This window comes from Crocuta crocuta, unplaced genomic scaffold (assembly GCF_008692635.1).
Source record: "Crocuta crocuta isolate KB4526 unplaced genomic scaffold, BGI_CrCroc_1.0 scaffold96, whole genome shotgun sequence".
Taxonomy (NCBI): domain Eukaryota; kingdom Metazoa; phylum Chordata; class Mammalia; order Carnivora; family Hyaenidae; genus Crocuta; species Crocuta crocuta.
The window spans coordinates 928,545-952,121 of record NW_027531522.1 but is presented as its reverse complement, the minus strand read 5'-3'; the positions used below and the strand labels follow the sequence as shown (position 1 = coordinate 952,121).

Genomic DNA, 23,577 nt, shown 5'->3' with positions numbered 1-23,577 from the left:
CTGTACTGACAAGATTAAGTAGTTGTAACCAGGTCACATGGCCTTCAAAGCTGAAAATATTCATTTATCTGTTTTTTAAATTTTTTTTAATGTTTTTATTTATTTCTAGGAGAGAGAGAGAGAGAGAGACAGCGTGAGCAGGGGAGGGTCAGAGAGAGAGGGAGTCACAGACTGAAACAGGCTCCAGGCTCTGAGCTGGCTGTCAGCACAGAGCCCGACGTGGGGCTTGAACCCACGAACCGCAAGATCATGACCTAAGTGAAAGTCGGATGCTTAACCGACTAAGCCACCCAGGTGCCCCTCATTTATCTGTTTTTTTAAAGAGAAAATTTGCCAATCCCTGTTCTAGAGTATGGAATCCTAGTCATGGTAATGAATGGGCAAAAAGCATTAGAGAAAATAAAAATCAAGAAGTGATTTTTAAGTGTGTCAATTATGGTACAGAGTATAATGCATATTATATTGGTGTTCATTTATTTCATATACTTCAGTACCCACACAGAGAAAGTGAAGAGATTTAGAATAGTAGGCAGAACGTAGTAGGGGGCTTTAGTGCAGAGATTTAGAATAAATTATGGCAGACACTAACACAGGTATGGATTTTCATCTGCTTTCATGTATCACTTTTCCCACTTCACCCTTCCTTCCAACAGTGCTACAAGCTTTATGAACGAGTGTTTATCTGTATAGTCCAGAGGAAAGCATATCTTTACAAAATTATATGTGAGAGAAGAAGAGCTCTGTGAATGAAAACGGCAGTTTGAAATGTGGTGGGGGCTTGGTGACAATGACATCCATCACTGCCGTCATTGCCAGAGTTGACCTGCTGATCTGGTGGGCCAGGCTGCTGTGTGTGCTCTCCCCCACCATCATGTCAGAGCTACATACTTGGCCAAAGGGGTCCAAGTACAGGTAAATAAAAACTGGTCTTCCCAAGCATGCCAGTGAGAGCCTGAACTCCCATTGGTACTGCCAGTTGTGACTTAGCTACTGGAATTTAAAGATGGATAAGGAAACTAAAACAAAACTGTTGATTAGATTTGTATTTGACAAAGGAATTCTGTACAACCCCCAGTGACTCCTGAATCACCTTGTGACATAGAGCTTGATATTTACAAGAGCCCATTTTACCAAATCAAAAGCAAATAAAGCTGTTGCATTACAATAGCACAACTGAATAGTAAGGATAAATGTTTAACATCAGGCAGCGATAGTTGTTTCTTTTTTCTATGTGCAGAAGTGAATTACAAGTGGAGCTGTAATAACCACCCTGAGGATATGTGTGACCTTTGACAACACAGAAAGAAAATATTTATAGTCTGAATCTATGTCTCTTCAGTACGACAGAGTAAATGAAAAATATAATCTGTTTAACAAGTTGTACTTTACACAAGAGGACAAAAATCTTATAGAGGATTCTGACTTTGCTGTTTCCAAGTCTTACAGAAATAAAATACTTAATGAACTAACAAGAATGGAAACCAATTCTATAAAATGAAGGCAAAAGAAAAATGTTAGAAGTGTAAAATTTTTTGAACATACATATGTGTATATATACAAATTGTTTCCTTGAGCATTTCAATTTTTTATAATCAGAGGAAAAAATAATAAAATTTCTTTGGCTCCACAGTAGTGAAAGCAATCTGTTCACTCCTTTTGTCTGAGAAATGGATTTCAAGAACCTACCATTTGCAGGTTTCTGATCTAGGAGTGAGGGGTCAGTCAGTCAACAGACAAAAAAAACAAAGCAAAACGAAACCAAAAAACCTATTCCCATGGAGTCTACATATAAAAGAGAAAACTTAGACACCAAATAGAATAAGTAAGCAATGTAATGTGTTAGATGGTGATTTACACTAAAGGAAATACAGAGAAAGGTAAGGGGGGCTGCACATTCTGGATGGGTAGGGGGTAGAACTGCCGCGTTAAAGAGGGGCGTCCGCTGAGACTTCCCAGTGGAGGAGGTGCATCAGCCTGCGGCTCTGCAGGTGGAGGAAGAGTCAGGAGGCCCCTGAGGCAGGAGTGTGCCAGGTGGTGGAAGCCCTTCCAGGAGGAGCCCGGGCGGGAGGGGGGGGTGGTGATGACAAGGTCTGATGCAGTAGGAAGGGATGGGTCGGTTTACAAGGGGCCTTTCTCTGAGTAACGTCAGGCCATTGGAGGCTACTGACTGGAGAGTGACATCTGACTTATCTAAAAAGGTCATTCTCATGGCGTGTGGGTGGCTCAGTCAGTTAAGCACTCTGCTCTGGATTTCAGCTCAGGCCATGATCTCACAGTTCATGAAATGGAGCCCCGCATTGGACTCTGCACTGACAATATGGAGCCTGCTTGGCATTCTCTCTCTCTTTCTCTCTCTCTCTCTCTCTCTCTCCTTCTCTCTGCCTCTCCCCTGTTCAAACACACACTCTCTCTCTCTCTAAATAAACACACATTAAATTCATATATATATATATATATGAATTTATATAGAGAGAGAGGGAGAGGGAGAGTGGAAGTCATTCTCATTATTTGTAATTATCCAATAAGAATAATGGGAACTTAAAGACTTAAGGAGTGGCAGTGGAGGTTTTGCTCAGAAATAGACATGTGAGGTCTTATTAAATATCCTCTCTGTTTAAGAGAAGGAGAGCAGAATGTTGTTCATTTGTAAGAAATTCCCTGTATCAAATCAGCAGCTCCAAGCAAACTTGTTCTATGTTCTGTAACTTTGATGACATGCAATTTTTTCCCGTCTTTCTCACTGTTTTCTAACCTTGGTTAATGAGCTCTGATCTCCTCAGTGGAGATGGAGAGACATGGAGACTTAAGACATTTTAAGGAGATGAAAGCAACATAATCTGGTGATGCAGTGGATATAGGAGGTTAGAGATGGAGATTTCTGGTATGTGAAGTTAATCAGATGATAGGTCAGTCAGTGAGACAAGTACTCAGAAGAGTTCTAGGCTTTGTTGCAGAAGAGTGTGCTTTGCTTTTTGGATATTTGGAATTTGAATACATTCAAGACCTCTGTGTTTCCCAACAATCATGCCCTCCTCCATCCCAGTTTCCTCAGCCTCCAGCCTCTCCCACATGAGCACTCTGCATTCTGGTTGCAGTAGAGCATCCCTGTCCTGGAGCACACGCCCTGTATGGTCAATCCTCACATGCTACTCTCTCTTCGATTTGATCACTCGCCAGTCACCACCCCACATACAACTCTTTCTCAGGTTATGGAACCCTGCCCTACTCAGATGCCAAGATTGAATGTTAAATCTTCTGAGCACCATTCCCTGTTCACCAGGGAATTATTGCCTCCTTGCTATTTGATTTTTACTTCAGTTTTGACACTTGCCACATATCTTGTGTTGTTTTAAATGTGTTTATGGCTCCCACTTGATTGAGACTCATTGAACATAGGGTCTGGATCTCTCTTCACCTGCAGTAATCCCTCAACACTTGGACAGTGCCTTGCACAGAGCAGGGTCTCAGTAAATATGGGTTGCATTGAATTGTACAGTTAGATTTTTATTAAAATGACATGGATGAGAAGATTCTAAAGAAAATGCCCTTCTGAAATCTGTAGCGTTCATTCTCTATAAACATGCATTTCTTTAATTATTAAAAAAAATTTTGCCTTACAATCTACTGTCTGATACTTGTTATATAATTATATCTAACAAATCATTGTAGGCATTGTTTAAAAGATTAGACACCAGAAAAATGAAAGTTGACCAGAAATAGTCGCAATCATGATTGATTAGATATTCACTAATGTATAAAATTATAGAAACTTTTAGATATTCTTTTGGAAATCCAGGTGTACTTCCTTATTTTAAGAAATACCCAATATTGTACAAGAAAAAATTCAGCTTTGTCTACACAATCTCCAAAGACTTAAGTTTGTTTCAGACAAGCATGGATAGCATATTAAGGTAGTGATGAAGATAGGACTCGACATCTTCTCTGACAGATACTCATTTGCTCATTCATTTACTCAATCTACAATTATTTATTGAGTACCTACTATCTCCCAGCTACTGTTTAGGTGCCTAGGATACGTTAGTGACCAAAAGAGACATGTAAGATGTAAAATATTTTCTCAATTGCCAATCTTTTAAAAATTTTCATTCATAGAATATAATCTTTTCTTATTCATTACAACTTTAATAGCTTTTAAGATGTTTAGCTTATGGAGAAAGCTTTTATATACCCATTGTATATACCTTAATTGTGATTTATGTATTTTCAAAACCCATATGAGCAAATAAGCTTTGTCAGTTAATTGAGTCGTATTTGTAGCAGTAGCCAGAGGTACATCCTTAATTTTAACATATTCTTCTTCGAAAATGAATCTATCTGAACATACCAGTCCTAGCCCAAATTATCTTAACTGTTTTGTTTATGTGTGTATTGTTAACTGTTTGATCAATGTGTGCTTTATGTGAGCAGGGACCCTATCTGTTTTCCTCATAGCTTAATCCCATCTCTCAATTGCCTGAAACATTGGATGTTGCAGAAATTTAAACATTAATTGAATGAGTGAATGCAGTAATAGATGTTGAAACATGTATAATTTAAAACTCTACCTGGTGTGTGTGTGTGTGTGTGTGTGTGTGTGTGTGTGTGTGTGTGTGGCAGGGAAAGCCTAACCAAAACAGGATGAAGATATCATATCAATCACCTGCTTCATTGAGTTTTGCCAAAAGGTTGGACGTATCACAAGCTTGCTGCAATTCTTAAAATGAAAGGAAATTGGACTGCAATGTATTTACCTATTCTTCTCATTCTTATACCCTATGATCTTGTGCATTGTTAATTGGGTAGCTTTTTAAATGTTAAGCTAATTTTAAAGCTGAACAATGATATAATTGATGCAACTAATCATGCCTCAGTGCCACGTGAAAGAGCTGTACTAAATGTGAGCCACTCACTAGTGCATTGTTATGACAGCTGTAACTGTTTGATTTTTTTCTTTGCCTTGTCTCCATAACATTTAAGACCCAACCAAGTAACAGCAGTGCTGACCATGCTTTCCAGTGCAGCCCCTTGCAATGGCCATGTCTAACAGTAACTGATGGTGTGGAGATACAGATACGGAGAAATACAGAGAAGCAATTCCAGCGGCCACAGGGCTTCTCCAGTTAAGCCGGCCTGGCAGAGAGCACCACTCTGCCCTGACTAGCAGGGGTTAGGAGGGAGGCATGCTGGAGCCAAGATGTGTTTGCGAGCTGTATATTTTTTCACAGTGCACCTGCCTGAGCTTCAGCCCTGTTCTGTGAGGTCAGCCTTGAACACTGCAGTGAGAATAGGGAGGAGAAGGAAGGAAAGAAAGACTTTTCTCGTTTCCCTGTCATCTGTAGAATGCATAATTCCTGCTGAGATACCATCAGAGTATATATAGGACTTGATAATAAACACAGTGAAATCCTTAGAAAACAAGAACATTCATGAATCTTCCATCAGGTCCATTGAGACCTGGGCCCAAATTCTTCTCATTTTTTGCTTGGTTTATGCTGAGTACCGTGTCATGTGTTTACAAGTCATGTTTATTGAAGGTTGAAGGGTATCTATGGAATGAGAAGAGATGGAGAGAACTAAATATAAAGTTAATAGAAATATAAATTTAAAATATAATTAAATATAAGTTAAAAGCATATTATTAAATATAAATGTAAAGTAAATGAGGATTGAACTCATGACCATAAAAGCAATAATAATAGCTAAAATTTATTAAGCAAAGCAAGCACTGAATGAATCACTTCACATGTATTATTTAATTAACCTCACAACAACCTTATAAGAGCACTATTATTATTCCCATTTTATATCTGAGAAAGCAGAGTAAGTTGTTTGCCCAAGGCTACATGACTGTAAGTTGTAGAGACACAATTGGAATAATAATACCTATTATATATTAGACATTTTCATATGCCCACTCTAAATAAGCATCTTACATGAAATAATCTATTTTTCTTTATCCTCACAAATTCTTTTGTTGTTTGCACTGAGCATTCTGATTCTAGAGGCCATGCTCTTAATACTACTTGGCTGTCATCAATACTGTGATCTTAACAAAAGGAAGGGTTCATATAGCTTCAGAAATAACTTTTTTTTAAGTTTATTTATTTATTTTGAGAGGAAGAGAGAGAGTGCAAGCTGGGAGAGGGGCAGAGGGGGAGGGAGAGAGCGAATCCTAAGCAGGCTCCACACTGTCAACGCAGAGCCTGTCATGGGGCTTGATCTCATGAATTGTGAGATCACAACCTGAACTGAAATCCAGAGTTGGACGCTTAACCAACTGAGCCACCCAGGCACCCCCAGAAATAATTTTTTATTTTCTATATGAGCATCTCAGAATTTAGTTCAGTGTCTAATACTTTTTCAGTCAATCTATAATCCACCAGACTCTATACACATTATTGCTACCTGCTCTAAGAGGCTCTGCATCCCTCAGCCTCTCTACCCTTGAATTGAATTGAAAAGAAAATAGGAGTCATGTTCTAGAACAGGACCAAAGCATCTTCACAGTTACCCTGGTAAAGTCTTTATAAGTGATAGGAAAAAACCTAGTTTTTTAGAGTCATAGAAAATGACTCCACATTTTCTCTTCATGATCAAGCAGTCAGCCATCTCCTAGATAATATACCTAATCAATACACAAAATTATCAGGCCCATTAGGTTGACAAATTATAGAGTTCCAGGACTGGAAAAGGCAGCAGAAATTATATGACTCAGCTGTTTTAATGCCATCAATCTAGGGAAGATTATTAGGCTTCATTATTTTCTGGTGATAACGTGTCTTTTTAGGAAATGATGACAGTGATAGATTTATCTTCCCAAATCTAAATAGAAAAGCCTAAAATTTTTGTGTTCAGTACAGTTTTACTATACTTTCTCATGGTATCTCATTTTCAGTGTTCTTTTTATTGAATTTCTAAAGTTCTTGATATATTAGACACATTGATTTTTGTATCTCATATATATATACACTGCAAATATTTTTTATTTTCCTTATAACTTGTGTTTTTATTATGCCACTACCTAAAGTTGTTATCCTGTCATATCTATCCCATATTTTTAATTCTCTTTTCTATCTTATCATACTTATAAATTCCATCCCTACTCCATTATTATTATGCAACCATTCTTCTGTATCATCTCCTAGAAATTTTATGACTGTAATTTTAAATCTGTAAATTTATTAATCCACCTGGAATTTATTTTTACATAAGGTACATGATTCCCAAATTTTTAACTAGCTGTTCTGGCCCAATTTCTTGCATTTTTTTTTCTCTACTAGTTTGAAATGCCACGTTTATATAATATATATAATATATGACCCTAAATTATAAAATTATAAAATATTCACTGCTGGAATTTTAACTTTTCTTGGCTGTCCTTAGTGATACATTAGTGGTAATGTTTATTTTTAGAGTACAGTACAGGGATTTTTTTTTCTTTACTGCAATATGCTATTCTATTCCATCATTTCCAGCCTCCCTCTTGATTGAAATGTTTCATTAGCTTTCCATTATGCCTGGGGTCCAGCCTCCCCGCACACCACGTCTCTCTCACTGTTTCAGCTGCAGGGTCCATCCCTGAGTCCAGGGAANGGTCACAGCCTGACAGCCTCTCCACACTTGGGCATATACCTTTAAAACGAAATTTCATATTTTCCATTAAAACAGTGAAGCTCAGAATTGAATTCTGTGGACATTAAAAGCATATTATGATAAAAGATCAGAAAGATGGTATGTCAGGTAGATTTTGGTGCCCGCTGACTTAATTAAAAAGTTTGCTAGAAATTATGGGATATGAACTATAAAAGAGAAGGACATAGGATGGGTCACACAAAGAGATGATATTCTTTGTATGCTGGGTACTTGGGTGGGGCTCAGTATTGTGATTCAAGCTGCCAACGTATTTCATACATCTGTATTCTTGATGCCAGGCATAGAAAGATGAGTAATGCTTGGTTTCTGCCACAAGTTTCTCCTAGGCTGGCAGGAATGATGAACATTCCTAGTTAAACGTGAAAGCTGCTCTGCTAGTGGTGCATTCTCTCTGGGAGGTCCTGCAACAGCTTCATAGATAGGATGATATTTGAGCCTGACTTTGTATGATAAGTGAAACTTTGCCAGACATGGAAAGAAAATAATTCCAGGCAGATAAGAAAGAATGAGCAAAACACAGAATCTCGAAATACTTGGCGTAATGGGGAATGTTCTGTACAGAGATAATGGTAAATGATGCCAGAAAGGCTCTTTGAGACAAGGCTGCAAAGGGCTATCCATTCCATGCCAAGGAGTTTTTAAGTCATGTTGTAGAAAATGGGAAGCCATCTGAGGTTTTCAGTCATTAAAATAATAAGATCTTTTCTCAGTTTTTCAGGCACTAATACCAAAAACATCAAAGAGGGTGAATTTACAGGAGTGGAAGAGTGAGTGTACCAGCCAGCCAAATATTGATCCCCATATTTTTCACCATCTGTTTCTTGTAATTCCCTAGGAACAGTCTTTAGCTGTCAAATCACTCCATAAAAACATGAAAAATTCAGGGTTCTGCAATTAAATGGATAATTGGGTTTCTTTCTCTGTTTTTTCAAAAACAGTATGAGTCTCTTTGGAAGCAGGGGAATAAATAAGGTGATACCTGTTGAATTCAGCAAATATGGAGACCACTGTGTGGAAATTCTGTGCCAGAAATTATACAGGATATACACTGATTCACTCATTCAACTAACATTTATTGAGGACCTACTATATTTTAAATAATCTGCTTGTTCCCAAGAGACAATGGGGAACCAAAGACACAATCTCATGCATCTTGGAGTTTACTGGGTAATAATGGATTCAAATATTAACTAATTTATCCATACCTATAAGTGTATATTTATAAATTTTTGTAAATGCTATAAAAATTGAGGAATCTAAGAGTTGAAAATAGGAGTAAAACTATCCCCATTATTAGATACAAGTTTTAGATCAGATATGTCATCTGCAAATATTTCCCCCCAGTCTGTGGCTTTGGCTTTTTATTCTCGTAACAGTATCTTCCACAGAGCAGAAGGTTTTCATTTTAGTGAAATTAAAACCAAGTTATTGATTTTTTTTCTTTCATGGATGGTGCTTTTGGTGTTATATCTAAAAACCCATTTCCAAACCCAAGATTATCAAGATTTTCCCCTATGTTATCTTCCAGGAGTTTTATAGTTTTGCTTTTTACATTTAGGTCTGTGACCCATTTTGAGTTAATTTTTGTGAAAGGGGCCAGATTAGTGTCTAGAGTTGTTGTGGGGTTTTTTGGGTTTTTTTTTTTTTTTTTTTTTTGCATATGGATGTCCAGCTTTTCCAGCTCCATAGGTTGAAGAGATATCCCCATCCTGAGGAACTTCACAGTCTAGTTAGGGGAATAAGACTCCTATACAAATGATGGGCTGAAATGACATAACTGAAATACTTGTCCTGAAGGATGTATAGAACTATGCTGATAAAGTTTTAAGAGATGGCATATTAGGTAAACTGTGAACACTAAATGAAGTTTCATCATACAACTGAAGAGGAAATAATATAAACAAAGGACAAATCTCAGACTACAATGTTGAGAAGCATGTAGAAGGCAAAGGTGGCAGCAGCGAACTTTCCTGGGTTGGGGGAGATCGTGAGAGTGGGATGCAGTATGGCAGGGGTGATGGTGGTGGGAAATTGGTGGATCTAGATGGAATTTGATGATAAAGCTGATGGAATTTGTATGTAGATTGCATGAGGGATATGAGAAAAACAGAAGGCCCAAGGATCACTCTCAACCTTTTAACCTAAACAGAAGAGTGGAGTCACCATTTACTGAGATAAGAATCATGGGACAGGAGCAGGTTTGGGGCTGAGGGGGTGGGATGTGCCTATTAGACTTGCGAGTGAAGTGTTGAGTAAGCAGTTGGTTGCTTAAGACTGGAGATCAGCAGAGTTGTTGGTGCGTAAGTGGTATTTAAAGCTGTGAAATCAGGAAGTGAGTAGAAAGAGAAGAAAATAACCACAAGGATTGAAACTCCAGAGATCCCAAATGAGACAGAAAGATGAGGAGGAACCAGAAAAAGATCTTCTGATGGAGATGCCTGTGAGGCAAGGAAGAGAATCAAGAAAAGTGTACAGGACACTAAAACAAATATATTTAAGGAGTTTGTTGATGTTGCCAGGACATTAAGTAAAATGAGGACTTAGACGTGACCATTGAATTTAGCAGTAGATGGCCATTAATCTTCTTAACAAGCTGTTACCATGGAGTAAGAAATGTCAGTTTGACTGAAATGGATTTTCTTAATGGATGGAAAGAAACTAAGTAGAGATAATTCTTTTGAGGATTTTTCTTGCTATAAAGCAAGGAAATCCAACAGTAGATGGAAGAAACTGGAAGTCAAGAAAGGGTGTTGTGTTTGTTTCTTTTGAGACAAGTGCTGTGATAGCTGAGAGGGGAAAAATGAGTGATGTTAGGAATGAGAGAGGAACCAGTGGAAGTCATGTCCTTGAATAAATGAGAGAAGACAGAATCCAGTGAACCAAAGGAGGGGCTGTCCAAAGATAGAGGTGAGGACAGTTTATCAATAGTGGCTTAATTCTAAAACATCCAGTGTTGGCAGGGATGTGAAGAAAAAGGAACACTCATGCACTGTTGGTGGGAATGCAAACTGGTGCAGCCACTGTGGAAGACAGTATGGAAGTTCCCCCAAAATTGAAAGTAGAATGACCATATGAGCCAGGAATCACACTACTGGGTATTTCCTCAAAGAATATAAAAATACTAATTCAAAGGGAAACATGCACCCCTATGTTTATTGCAGCATTATCTATAATAGCCAAACTGTGGAAGTAACCCAAGGGTCCATTGATGAATGGATAAAAAAGATGTGGTGTGTGTGTGTGTGTGTGTGTGTCTGTGTCTGTGTGTCTGTGTGCTTGTGGTGGAATATTATTCAGCCAAAAAAAAAGAATGAAATCACAACATGGATGGAGCTAGGTTATAATGCTAAGTGAAATAAGCCAGTAGGAGAAAGACAAATACCATGATCTCATTCATATGTAGAATTTAAGAAACAAAACAAACAATGGGGGAAAAAAGACATAAACCAAAAAACAGAATTTTTACTATAGAGAACAAACTAATGGTTGTCAGAGAGCAGGAACATGAGAGGATGGATGCAATAGGTGAAACAGATTAAGAATAACACTTATCTTGATGAGCACTGAGTAAATAAATGGAATTATTGAATCACTATGTTGTACACTTGAAATGAATATAACACTATATGTTAACTACACTGGAATTAAAATTTTAAGAAAATAGTGACTTAATTCACTAAGCAATGAGAAACTGTTAAAGTCTACTGAGTAAGTAGTATGGTTCTTGTTATTCCTCATACCCTATTCCTTTTATTAATGGACAAATTCAAATGCTTAAAAGTACAGTTGACCCTTGAATAACACAGGTTTGAGCTACACGGGTTCACTTGTATACAGATTTTTTTCAATAAATACAATATAACACTGTAAGTGTATTTTCTCTTCCTTATGATTTTCTTTTTTTTTTTAATTTTATTTATTTTGAGGGAGAGAGAGAATGCGAGGAGAGGAGGGGCAGAAAGAGGGGGAGAGAGAGAATTCTGTGATGTAAGAGTCCGATGTAAGGCGTGATCTCACGAACTATGTATGAGATGGTGACCTGAGCTGAAGTCAAGAATCAGACACTTAACCACTGAACCACTCAGACACCCCTATTCCTTATGATTTCCTTAATAGTGTTTTCTTTTCCTAGCTTACTTTATTTTGAGAATACAGAATAAAATATATATAACATAGAAAATATGTGCTAATCAACTGTTTATGTTATCGTTAAGTCTTCTAATCAACATCATAGTTAAGTTTTGAGGAATCAAAAGTTATATCTGGATTTTGACTGCATGGAGGGGTTGGCACCTTTACCCCACATTGTTTCAAAAGTCTACTGTATCTCCAAAAATAAACCTTGAAAATACGGTTTTGTTCAAAATACCAAGTAGATGATAATTTCATGTCCAGAAAAGTTGAAACAAACCCTGGAAGCAGTTTCCACAGCCTTCATGTCAAATTAAGATCCTTCGGCTGTTCTCTGAAGTTGCCGAAATGTTTCCTTTGAAAATGAGTTTCCTAGTGCCTGAAATCAATTTTCTATGTACATTTAACCATTTGAAAATCCACAGTGGGGTTTATTTTGTACTCCTCCTAAATATTGCTGAATAATAATTTTTAATATTGCCATTCTTTGGCAGCCAATGGCCTGACACTACCTCAGACAAAATTGGAAATCTAATGAATTCAGGTCTCTCTCACTCACCACTTTGTGACAGATTAAGTCACACATAGGAATTTAGAGGAAGCTTCCAAGCAAATTATATATAGGAGAGTTCTTGGTAGAAATAATGGACTCTTTTCATCATCTGTGAAGTAAGCTTGACATATTGTAATTTTCCAATAGAGAGGAGAAAACAGATAAAATATATTAGGCTATTTTCTGATAAATGGTTATCATTGAATTTAGGAAATCGGCTTCATAGAAGTTTTTTTAATCTCCTCTGTATCTAAAACTTACTTCCGCTACGATCAGTACTAAGTTCTCAAGTCAGAAAGGGTTTTTTCTCTTTGTACTGCTCCACAGACATGAACGTATTCACACCAAGAAAAGTAACTTCAGTAGATCACTAATGTCCACTCTGAAGGATGTAGACGATTTAGCAACCCTAGAAGTTTTGGATGAGGTAAGAAACTCAGCTGAATTGAACATTCTGCATTTTGTTTAATTTATAAATTATAGGAACTGGAAGTTGTTTGAATAGCATCTGTATGCAGTGTCTCTTATCTTCCTGATTATCTCTCCTATCTTCACTTCTGATACGTGTAACTCAGATTTCCAGATCTTTACAGCCTAATGTCAATTTTCTTTCTTCTTTTGATAGTCAAATTACAAAGGTGTGGTTTCCCACTAACAAGAGTTGCTTATAAGTTACAGACCCTTTTTCCTCTGAATCCTTTCCAGGAGGCTCAAAGAGATGACTTACTGAGGTCAAAAAATGGTCAGCCTTCTACAACCTCTAATGTGGCATCTTCCCTCTATTTCCTCTTCTGTTCCATTCTCAGTGGCTATACCCAGAGGCCTCTAGGAAACCTGGAGAGCCTGTCTGTCTTACCAGGGTCAGTGTCCTGCTCATGAGATCCCAAACCCCCTGCTCTCACAGAGCTAGGCCTTTAGGGCATTGAATCCTGCTTGAAGTTCCTTACCCTAGTGCCTCACAAGCATCTCTTGAGAAGGTACAAATCCAAGCCAGTAAATTATAGTTTCAACCTCCCTTCCTCTCATCCCCTTTTATTCCGGATATTCAGATCATTAGAGAAATAAATAGCTCCTTTTCAGTAACAGGTTGGGACCTCTATCCTGCCTGATCAACTGATTTTTTTTTTTAAATACATCTGATACATGCTTGAACATTTTCCTTTGAGATTCAACAAATCAGGAGACCTCTTCTCAATAGAAGTAGTCATTTAGTAAATTTAGGGTTGCTTAACTCAAGTACTTGCTCAAAATAATCTTCCTTGGGAACATCAAACATCTTGTAATCAAGTAGTGTTTGCAAGTCAGAGATCTGCCAGCACCTTTATGAGTCTTTTCATACCACATTTTCCAATGATGTGAATTTCTGGGTTTGTGGATTATAAAGAGGACTTTGCTCATCATCTTGCTGACCTATATATTAAACACTGAGTTTATTTGTTCCTGTTGTCTCTGCTTTCATTTCTGTCTCTTTTTTGAGCTATGATCTTTTGCTCTTCTTGTGTTACATCTTAAATGATGGTTTCTGACACTATTAAAACTGATTCCATGTACTCATGATTTATCAACTATGAAAGTTACTTCTCTACACTTTTCACTGTGCCTCCAAAAGCCAAATGTCTCAGCAAAGGGCTAAAATATTCTACAGAGCCACTAAAATAACCTTGATTTGGAATAAAATCATGTTTGCTGTATCTTCCCTTCCCTTTACTATTGGTTTTTCTCTCGCTCTTTTTTTTTTTTCCATCTTCTGCATTTACTTAGATCCTGGAAGGCTTTCTACATATAATATCCCTGTAATATCTCATATGACCTTTGGAAAACGCACAGAACAATGCCATGCCTCTATGGCTCTCAAGACAAAAGAAAATGCTTGCCATGTGGAAGGATAGTTGCTGACCCAACGTTACACTTCTTACTGTCAGCATATCTATTTCCTTCTGATCCTTGGTCCAGATTCCAGATGTTTTATTTATTCCTGTTTACATTTTAAATTGTGACTGACCTTAAATGACTTTTAAGAAAAAAATATTTTTATTTTATCATAGAATACTGTCTCCGAGCAACTTGAGAAGTGTTATTCCAAAGATCAGATTTATATCTATGTGGGAGATATACTCATTGCTCTTAACCCTTTTCAGAGTCTGGATCTTTATTCCACAGAGGTATGTGGTGTGGCTTACATTCTTTTACTTTAGTAATTATACTGTAGTAATTATACTATATAATTATACTAGTATAATAGTAATTATACTATTTAGGTATTTAAATTCATTTAGATGATGCCAAAGAAAGTTTCAACACCTTGAATAAACAGAGAATTATTGCTAAACATAGAGATAAGAAAAATAGAAGGTGAATCAGTCTTGATGTAATTTGTGGTCTTTATTTTCCCAAAAGTATGTGGCAGAATGTTAATTATTTGCAGTTACTGGTACTGGCCTATACTAGGTATCATATTAATAAATCGATGATTACAAAAGTACATCTTATTGTCTACCTCTGAACAAAGTATGGGAGAATCAAGAGCATAATTACATTTTTACACAGGTAATATATACCTAATGGCTATGAGACTTGTCATTATGAATTTTAAAATCTCTTGAAATATTGGTTGGTTTTTAGTATCAGACAGTGTGTGTGTGTGTGTGTGTTTTTAATGTGAGTATATAACAATCCATTATTCAAGCCCTAATGGTTTAAATATAGATTAGAATTCTGGAATCAAGCTAGGCTGTTTTTCTTTTCTTTTCTTTTCTTTTTTTTTTTTTTTACGTTTTTTAAGTAATCTCTACACCCCACATGGAGGTTGAACCTAGAACCCTGAGATTAGAAGTTACATGCTCTTCTGACTGAACCAGCCAGGCACCCTTTGGCTGTTTTTTCATTTTTTTTCCATTTTTTATTTTAGTTTTTACTTTTTAAAAGATTTTTTATACTTTTTTTAAATGTTTATATTTGAGAGAGAGAGAGAGAGAGAGAACAAGTGGAAGAGGAGCAGAGAGATGGAGACAGAGGATCCAAAGTGGGCTCTGCACTGACAGCAGCAAGCCCAATGTGGGGCTTGAACTCACAAACTGAGATCATGACTTGAGCTGAAGTCAGACACTCAACTGACTGAGCCACCCAACCATCCCTATACTTTTTTTTTAAGTTTATTTATTTACTTTGAAAGAGAGAGTAGAAGAGAGAGAGAGAGAGAGAAAATCCCAAACAGGCTTCTCACTATCAGCACAGAGCCTGATGTAGGGCTCAGTCCATTGAGCCGTGAGATCATGACCTGAGCTGAAATCAAGAAATTATGGTATTTTGGTTTTCTGTTTGCTTTTTTGTTTTTTAGATTTTTTTGAAATAATGGTATTTTGAAAAGTTAAGTTCTTCTTTGAAAGTGGTTTGCGCTCCCAAAAGAGTCTTCTAAATACTGCTCCCAATGTGATATTATATCCTATTATGTCACATCCTATTTCCAGGCTTTTTTATGTCAGGCCTTTATTGTACATAATTGTGCACTATTTGTGCATATAAGTGTGGATAGTACGTGTGTGTAACATGTATGTAATGTTTTGGTAGTATGAGTGTATTTTGATTTATGTCTTGCTTAAAAAAATTGAGAGCTTGCTGTCTATAAATAATCTAGGATTTAAACAAAAACAAAAATTAAAGTCCCACAAAATGTGTTCTTTTTAATCATTAGCATTCTAAACTATATGTTGGAGCAAAGAGAACTGCCAATCCCCCTCACATTTTTGCCATGGCTGACGTAGGATACCAGTCTATGATAACGTATAATTCAGATCAGGTAAGGAGTTTCACATTCTTAGAAATTCCCCTCTTAGTTTCATGTGTGTGGGCCAGCTCTTGTGAGGATGAACTCTTCTCATGGTTTCCTTTTCTCACCATGCAGTGCATTGTTATCTCTGGAGAAAGTGGTGCCGGAAAGACGGAAAGTGCTCATCTTTTAGTTCAGCAGCTGACGGTGCTTGGAAAGGTATCATTTTTCCCTATCCTAACAGAAATATTTGTTATATTCAGAACCTAGTATGACTGATGAGATCAATGTTCACTAATTTCCACATTTGATAATGTACAGAAATTATAAAACACACTTGTTATCCTCTGTGAGTTTAAAATATAACAGCATAAAAAGCATATGCTGTCTTTTGAGGATATTCTAATGTTTCTTACTCGTAGGAGGCAAGGCTTTATAAATTTGATTTTCTCTCTTTTTAGCCCCAGCACATTCATTGAATGCCTTATTTACTTTTTTCCTTCTATTCCTTGCAGGTAAAAGAGAAGTTAATATACAAAAATCAATTGTACTTATATATACTGTATGTTATATGTAATACAAAAGTTAATTTGCATTTTATATATATATATATATACATACACATATATATACCATAAATGATCAATTATAAATTGAAATTTAAGTCTCATTTACAATAGCACCAAAAAATTAACTATTTAAATCTAAGTCTTATAAAACATGTACAGGATTTGTATACTGAAAAATGGAGAAAATGTATACAAGAAATCAAAGAGGACCTATGTAAATTTACAGCTATACCATGTCCATGGGTTAAAAGACTCATTGTGCCAATTCTTCACCAACTGATCTGTAGATTTCAGTGTTATTACAATAAAAATCCCAGCAGGATTTTTTTCTGTAGAAATTGACAAGCTGAATCAAAAATTTATATGGAAACACAAAAGAGCTACAGTAATCAAACAAATTTGATAAAGAACAAAGTTGGAGGGTTACTACTACTTGATTTCCACTCTCTGTAGAGCTGTAATAGTTATTATATTCAGCATTAAAAGCATAAGCTACAAAGGAAAAAAATTAGATTTCACCAAAATTAAGAACCTCTGTTCTCTGAATGACATTGTTAAGAAGATGAAACAACTAGCTACATACTCAAAGAAACTATTTGTAAGTCACAAATCTAATAAAAATCTTGTATCCTTAATACATATATTATAAACAATATTTTAAAACCCAATAATAAGAAATCAAATAACAAAAAGTTAACAAGAGGGTATATCAACTATAGTTAACTAATAAAAGGATATTTTAAAAAATGAACAGAAGATTTGAACAGTCACTTCACCAAAAATGATATGTAGATGGAAGATAAAGAAATGAAAAGTTGTTCAATATCAGTTGTCATCAGGGAAGTGCAAATTAAAACACAATAAGGCATCATTATACACCTATTAACATGGCTAACTCTTTAAAAATCTAACAATACCAGCTGGTTAGAAGGATGGAGAGTAACTGGAATGCTCATATATTTCTGGTGAAATACAAAATAGTGCAGTCACTTTGGAAAACAGTTTGGAAGTTTTGCTTTTTGATTTTTTTTTCTTTTAAAGTTTATTTCTTTTGAGAGACAGAGCAAGTAGGGGAGGGCAGAGAGAGAGAGGGAGAGAAGAATCCTAAGTAGGGTCCATGCTCTCAGCATGGAGCCTAATGTGGGGCTCAAACCCATGAACTATGAGATCATGACCTAAGCTAAAATCAAGAGTCAGATGCTTAACCGTTTGAACCACCCAGACACCATTGGAAGATTTTTTATAAATTTAAACTATACTTATCATCCAGCCTGGCAATTCTACTCCTAGTCATTAATCCAAATAAAATTAAAATTCATGTTCATATAAAAACCATAGACAAATACATCCAGTGGCTTTATTCATAATCTCCAGGAAGTGGGAACAACCAAACTAGGGAATGGATAAACAAACCGGTACCTCTATAGAGTGGAATATTGTTCATTAACAAAGAGTAACAAACACTGATAAAAGGAATGAATCTCATTAGATGAGATTTGGATGACTTATCAAAGGAGTCTGATTCAGACAGCTACATACTATATGATTCAATTTATTTGTCATTCCTGCAAATTTAAAGTTACAGAGACAGGGTCACCTGAGTGTCAGTCGGTTAATATCTGTTGTTGATTTTGGCTCGGTCATGATCTCGTGGTTTGTGGGATCGAGCACTGTGTCAGCCTCTGTGTTGACAGCTTGGAGCCTGGAGCCTGCTTTGGATTCTGTGTCTCCCTCTCTCTCTGCCCTTCCTCCCTCTCAAAAATAAATACACGTTAAAAAAATTTAAAATTCTAGAGAAAGAAACAGATCAGTGGTTGTCACAGGCTGGAGATGGAGGGAGGGGCTGACGATAAAGGGTAATGATATAGTTTTGGGAGGATGAAACTGTCCTATGTGTGGATTTGTAGTGGGGATTATATGATTGTACATGTTTGTAAAAATTTTCAGAACTGTGCTCTATAAAGGATGAATTTTACTGTGTGTAAAATATACCTTAAGTTTTGTAAAAGAGAAGTTAATGACAGAGACTTGGTTTGATTGTTCCAGGTAGGGTCCTTGAAATAAGTCTACATATATATTTTATATACATATATATATATACAGACACATATATATATCACTATGCATCACTATGATTTTTGCATCACTATGATTGTTGGAATCTTACACAGTACTGTGAGTGCAAGGACACATTTCATCTCTCCACAAAAGGGTAATGCCTCATCATGTCAAAACAACTTCTTAATTGAATCTAATTCATTTTCAGAATAATCAGTTGACAGATTTCTGTGCTTATATTAAAAATCAATTAGCTAGTTTTAATATTTTCAATCATATGTGTGGGTATGAAATAGAAACATGACTTTGCCAGAACTGGAAGAGTCCCATTTTCCATCAAATTCCCGTCTCCTTACTTCTAGAATAAGCATCACAGTGAAAAAGAAAAAAAGGTGTAACTTTTGAGGGAGGGGGTGGTGTGGCACACGTGCTGTCCTGCCATGAAGGGGTGAATGCCTGACTTAATTTACTCAAATCCACATCCATAAGGGCCTCTGCTAATCTCTCTTGGTTTGTGGTTGCATAGAGGGTCCCATTGATGGATTAACTTGTGTGTGGCTTTTGTTTTGTAGATGTCAGCAAACTTGTTTATCTACTCACTTTATCTTGTACTGGATCTAAAAATGTGATTTAATATTAACTGGGGATATATATATCTCTCAGAAGCCTATCCGTATTAGATCTTATCATGTCTTTTACTTATCTCCTTGATAAAGATTTACCAGATACAAAACAGGATGTTTGGTGGATTGAATTTACATTTGTAATATGCAGTCCTTATAATCTTACTTAGTAGTAAGCTATTTAGTACAGGTGGATAAAGATGCTTTCTCACCTTTTATTTGAGTGCAAGTCCAGTCTCAAACAATTTAGAAGGCCCAAGCTTGTTCTAGTGCTCATTATTCTCTTCTCTCAACCCTTATTGCCAATTTGAGAAGCTACTAAAAGTCCTTATATGCCCTCAAACCCTCCTCATGAGTGTCCACTCCAGCCCACCTATACTGTAATGTGGCCTGTGTACCAGAAATACCAACTACTCCTCTCCTTTACTTGTATTATGTGCATACCTTTAACACAGCTGATCTCAACAAGGTATAACACTAAACATAATCTATGCGATCTGTTTTCTACCAAGATGTGAATGACTGATACCTCCTTAACCTAATTATAACAATGACATTTGTTTAAGGGAAGGAGTGTATGAGATGGGGTAGGAGAAAAGAGAGGGACAGCCAAGTAGGCCCTCTGGCCTTGACTGGGGTTCCACCCCTTCCCTCCACACTTCTGAGCTGTTCTCAGTTTTCACAGTTTCTCCCTTTCCCTACTTCCGCATTAACAAATTGTCTTTACTCCCTTATTTTCAGCTGTAGCAGCTCCCATGGCAGCAAGGCAAGTGGCTCTGACTTTAGGGAGCATTTGGATGGGGGCCCAGGGAGGTTGAGGAGGAATAACAAAATGAGAGGTATTCCCCAGTAAGCATAGACTGCTTATAAATTGTGTTTGTAAATAAAGCACTGACCAGAACTATATTTCAGTAGGAAAAGTATAGAACATCTCTTTGCCCCTTGGAGAAAGCAAGTGGGTGAATGCACTTATGGGAAAGGAAAAATGTCTTGATATTGTAACATCAGGCAGTATGCCAAGAATATGCTCTCAGTACATTTATGTCTACATATAGTGGTTATCAAAGAAGAGACATTTTATTATATACAAAATCAATTTTTTACATTTAAAAAACGATCTTGACATTTTCCCTAGGCTAATAACAGAACCCTGCAAGAGAAGATTTTACAAGTGAACAATTTGGTGGAAGCCTTCGGCAATGCCTCCACTATTATAAATGACAATTCAAGCCGATTTGGAAAATACTTAGAAATGAAATTTACCTCTTCAGGAGCTATAGTGGGAGCACAGATTTCTGAATACCTTCTGGAGAAGTCCCGAGTTATCCACCAGCCTCTGTAAGTCCATGTCAAATATTTTCTTTTTTTTTTCTGGGAAACAAGCAAACATAATGCTTTTGTTTTAATGTCAAAATGTCTTATGTACTCAACAGACTCAACAAAATGTTTTTGATCATCTACTACATGCAAGGCACTTATTGTTAGAATTGAAAAGGTCCCCCAGCACTGTCTTCCTCTCACATGTGTTATTATCTAGTGGAGGAATTAATAAATCACCTAAAATTTATGATATCAGATATAAAGCCTATGTCCATCATAGATACTACCAGGATAAATTGGAATGATTTCTGAATTAGGGGAGTATATATTTCTTTACACAAAACTGAAGTGAAATTTAATTAGACATAAGAACCTTTTTTTCTTTTAAGTGCTGACCTATATAAATACATCTTTGTATGAATTCTATCCTTTCTGCGTTTATACACAAGGGACCAAATAAGAGATTCAGGTATGGCCTTAATTGTCTTGCCCTTTTAATTTCCAGCTGATTTTAAGCCACCAGTTCGATGCCTTGGTATTAGGTTAAATAAGGAGTTCTTTTTGGCAGTTTATAGCTGAATTGCAAAATTTCTCTCCTGTCCTAATGATTGCAAAACATCTTTGTTTGTTATTCTTATGTGGAAACTATAGTCAAAACATTAGATTTGTACCCCAGTCATTATATTTATATTACTTTTAAAAAGTGTGGCAGGTTAGAGTCCTTCCTTTTTCTTCTCTAGGTTTTATGCCAAACATGTCTACATTACTGTGGTAATAGGTCATTTGTTTAATTCATGGGAACACAAGTTCTTGTTATATATTACTACATTATTATTTAACATAAATGCTTTCCACGTTGCTGTCATTCAATTTGTGAGTCCGTTGTGAATGTCAGTTGCCTGGAGTTCACCTCCTGAACTCAGCTTTCATTGTGGAAAATTATCCTTTGGTCTGTCCTCAATTCAAAATACGAAAATGAGTATTTTGATTTGTGGCTTCCCTCCATGTTAGTTCACTTTGGGTAAGATATTTAAACCCTAAAAACCCTTCGAGGACCTTGGTTCTACAATATACCATCTGTGTGATTTGAAAAACTAAACCTCTCTGCATCATTAAATGGAAAGATAATGCCTGTAAAGGATTTAGCACAATGAATAGCACATAGTAAGAACCCCATATGTTTAAGCCATTATGAGCAGTAATAGTGTGGATAATTGTGTAAAAACTTAGAAATAACACCTAGCACAGTACATGGGACATTGAAGATGTACAGTAGATGGTAGCTGCTATTATCAATGTGTACCAGGTCCCCAGAACTTAGTGTACACGCATGTCTGTGCCTCTGTCACCCATGCCTAGAGGAACCTTGGGGTCTTATTAGATATGGGGACTTAACTGGTTCTCAAAACAATCTATCCTGTTCTCAGAACTATGGAAGACTCTCCTTCAGGCCTCTGGGGAAGAACTACCTAAGGGACTGGATTGCTGAGATTTAGGTGGGACCGCCATGGTACACAGTGTCAGGTGCACCATACACAGTGGGTTCTGTGGAGGTGTGTGCTGGAGCACCATTCACAAAGAATACCTTGTGAACAGTAACTTCTGGAGCTACACAATGAGGCCCTGGCATGTAATGATAGAAATAATCTTGTTAATGCTTATTGATATATTATAGGATATATTCTAGGAAATTGCACAATTAAGATCATATTTTAGACATGCTATGAGTTAATTAAGCTTTTTTCCCAACTATCCAAAAGAACTATTCTAGTTTTACAATGCTATCTACTGGGGGAAAGCACTTTTAGGGTAGCTGGTTGGCTCGGTCGGTTGTTAAGCATCCTCTTGATTTTGACCCAGGTCATGCCCCGAGTAGGGCTCTACACTAACAGTACAGAGCCTGCTTAGGATTCTCTTTCCCTCTCTTTCTGCCCTTCCCCTGCTTGTTCACACACGTGCGCATGTGCTCTCTCTCAAAGTAAATAAACATTTCTTTAAAAGGCACTCTTAAGTTCCCAACCTACAATCAGGTTGAAATCCAACTCAGTTTATCATTGGAGTATAGCTGCCTTATAAGTTTTCCATTTTTCAATTTTTTTACACCTGTGTTTTTCTTTTCCTTGATTTCAATTGCGTTTTTAAATTCTAGAGAAGTTTTTTGTGGTCTTTGAAAATGAAATATCAAACAGATAACTGAAGAATTCTTCGAGTCACAGAACAAGGCAGAGTGGGGAAAGGATCTGAGGTGGCAGTGAAGAGCCAGAGTAGACATCGGTGTCTTTTAAACAAACTTACCCTTCCTTTTAAGGAAATAAGTTTTGGGGTGCCTGGTGGCTCAGTTGCTTGAGCATCCGACTTCAGCTCAGGTCATGATCTCATGGTTCGTGGGTTTGAGTCCTGCATTGGCCTCTGTGCTGATAGCTCGGAGCCTGGAGCCTGCTTTGGATTCTGTCTCCCTACCTCTCTGCCCCTCCCCAGTTCGCACTTTGTTACTTTGCCTCTCTTTCTCTCTCTCTCAAAAATAAATAAACATTTTAAAAAAGGAGAGGTGCCTGGGTGGCTCGGTCGGTTAAGCGTCTGACTTTGGCTCAGGTCATGATCTCACGGTTCGTGGGTTCAAGCCCCACGTCAGGCTTTGTGCTGACTGCCAGCTCAGAGCCGGGAGACTGTTTCAGATTCTTTGTCTCCCTCTCTCTCTAACCCTCCCCTGCTCACACTGTCTCTCTCTCTCTCTCTCAGAAATAAATAAAACATTAAAGAATTTTTTCTTTTTTTTCACATTCTTTAAACATTGTTTTATTTTTTATTATTTTTTTTTTTTACAAATAGTTTATTGTCAAATTAGTTTCCACATAACACTCAGTGCTCATCCCCACAAGTGTCCTCCTCCATGCCCATCCCCCC

The 23,577-nt window shown here is 36.9% G+C and overlaps 1 protein-coding gene across 1 annotated transcript in view; it reads left to right on the top strand.

The window, feature by feature from the left end:
- The window catches only part of MYO3A (myosin IIIA), a 230,212-nt gene that overhangs the window by 83,794 nt on the left and 122,841 nt on the right, over positions 1-23,577 (top strand). Inside the window, exons 10-14 of the mRNA XM_077772437.1 lie at positions 12,665-12,764; positions 14,383-14,499; positions 16,029-16,133; positions 16,239-16,322; positions 20,489-20,691. Of these exons, the coding sequence (XP_077628563.1) occupies positions 12,665-12,764; positions 14,383-14,499; positions 16,029-16,133; positions 16,239-16,322; positions 20,489-20,691 (609 nt within the window). The remainder of the gene's footprint in view (positions 1-12,664; positions 12,765-14,382; positions 14,500-16,028; positions 16,134-16,238; positions 16,323-20,488; positions 20,692-23,577) is intronic.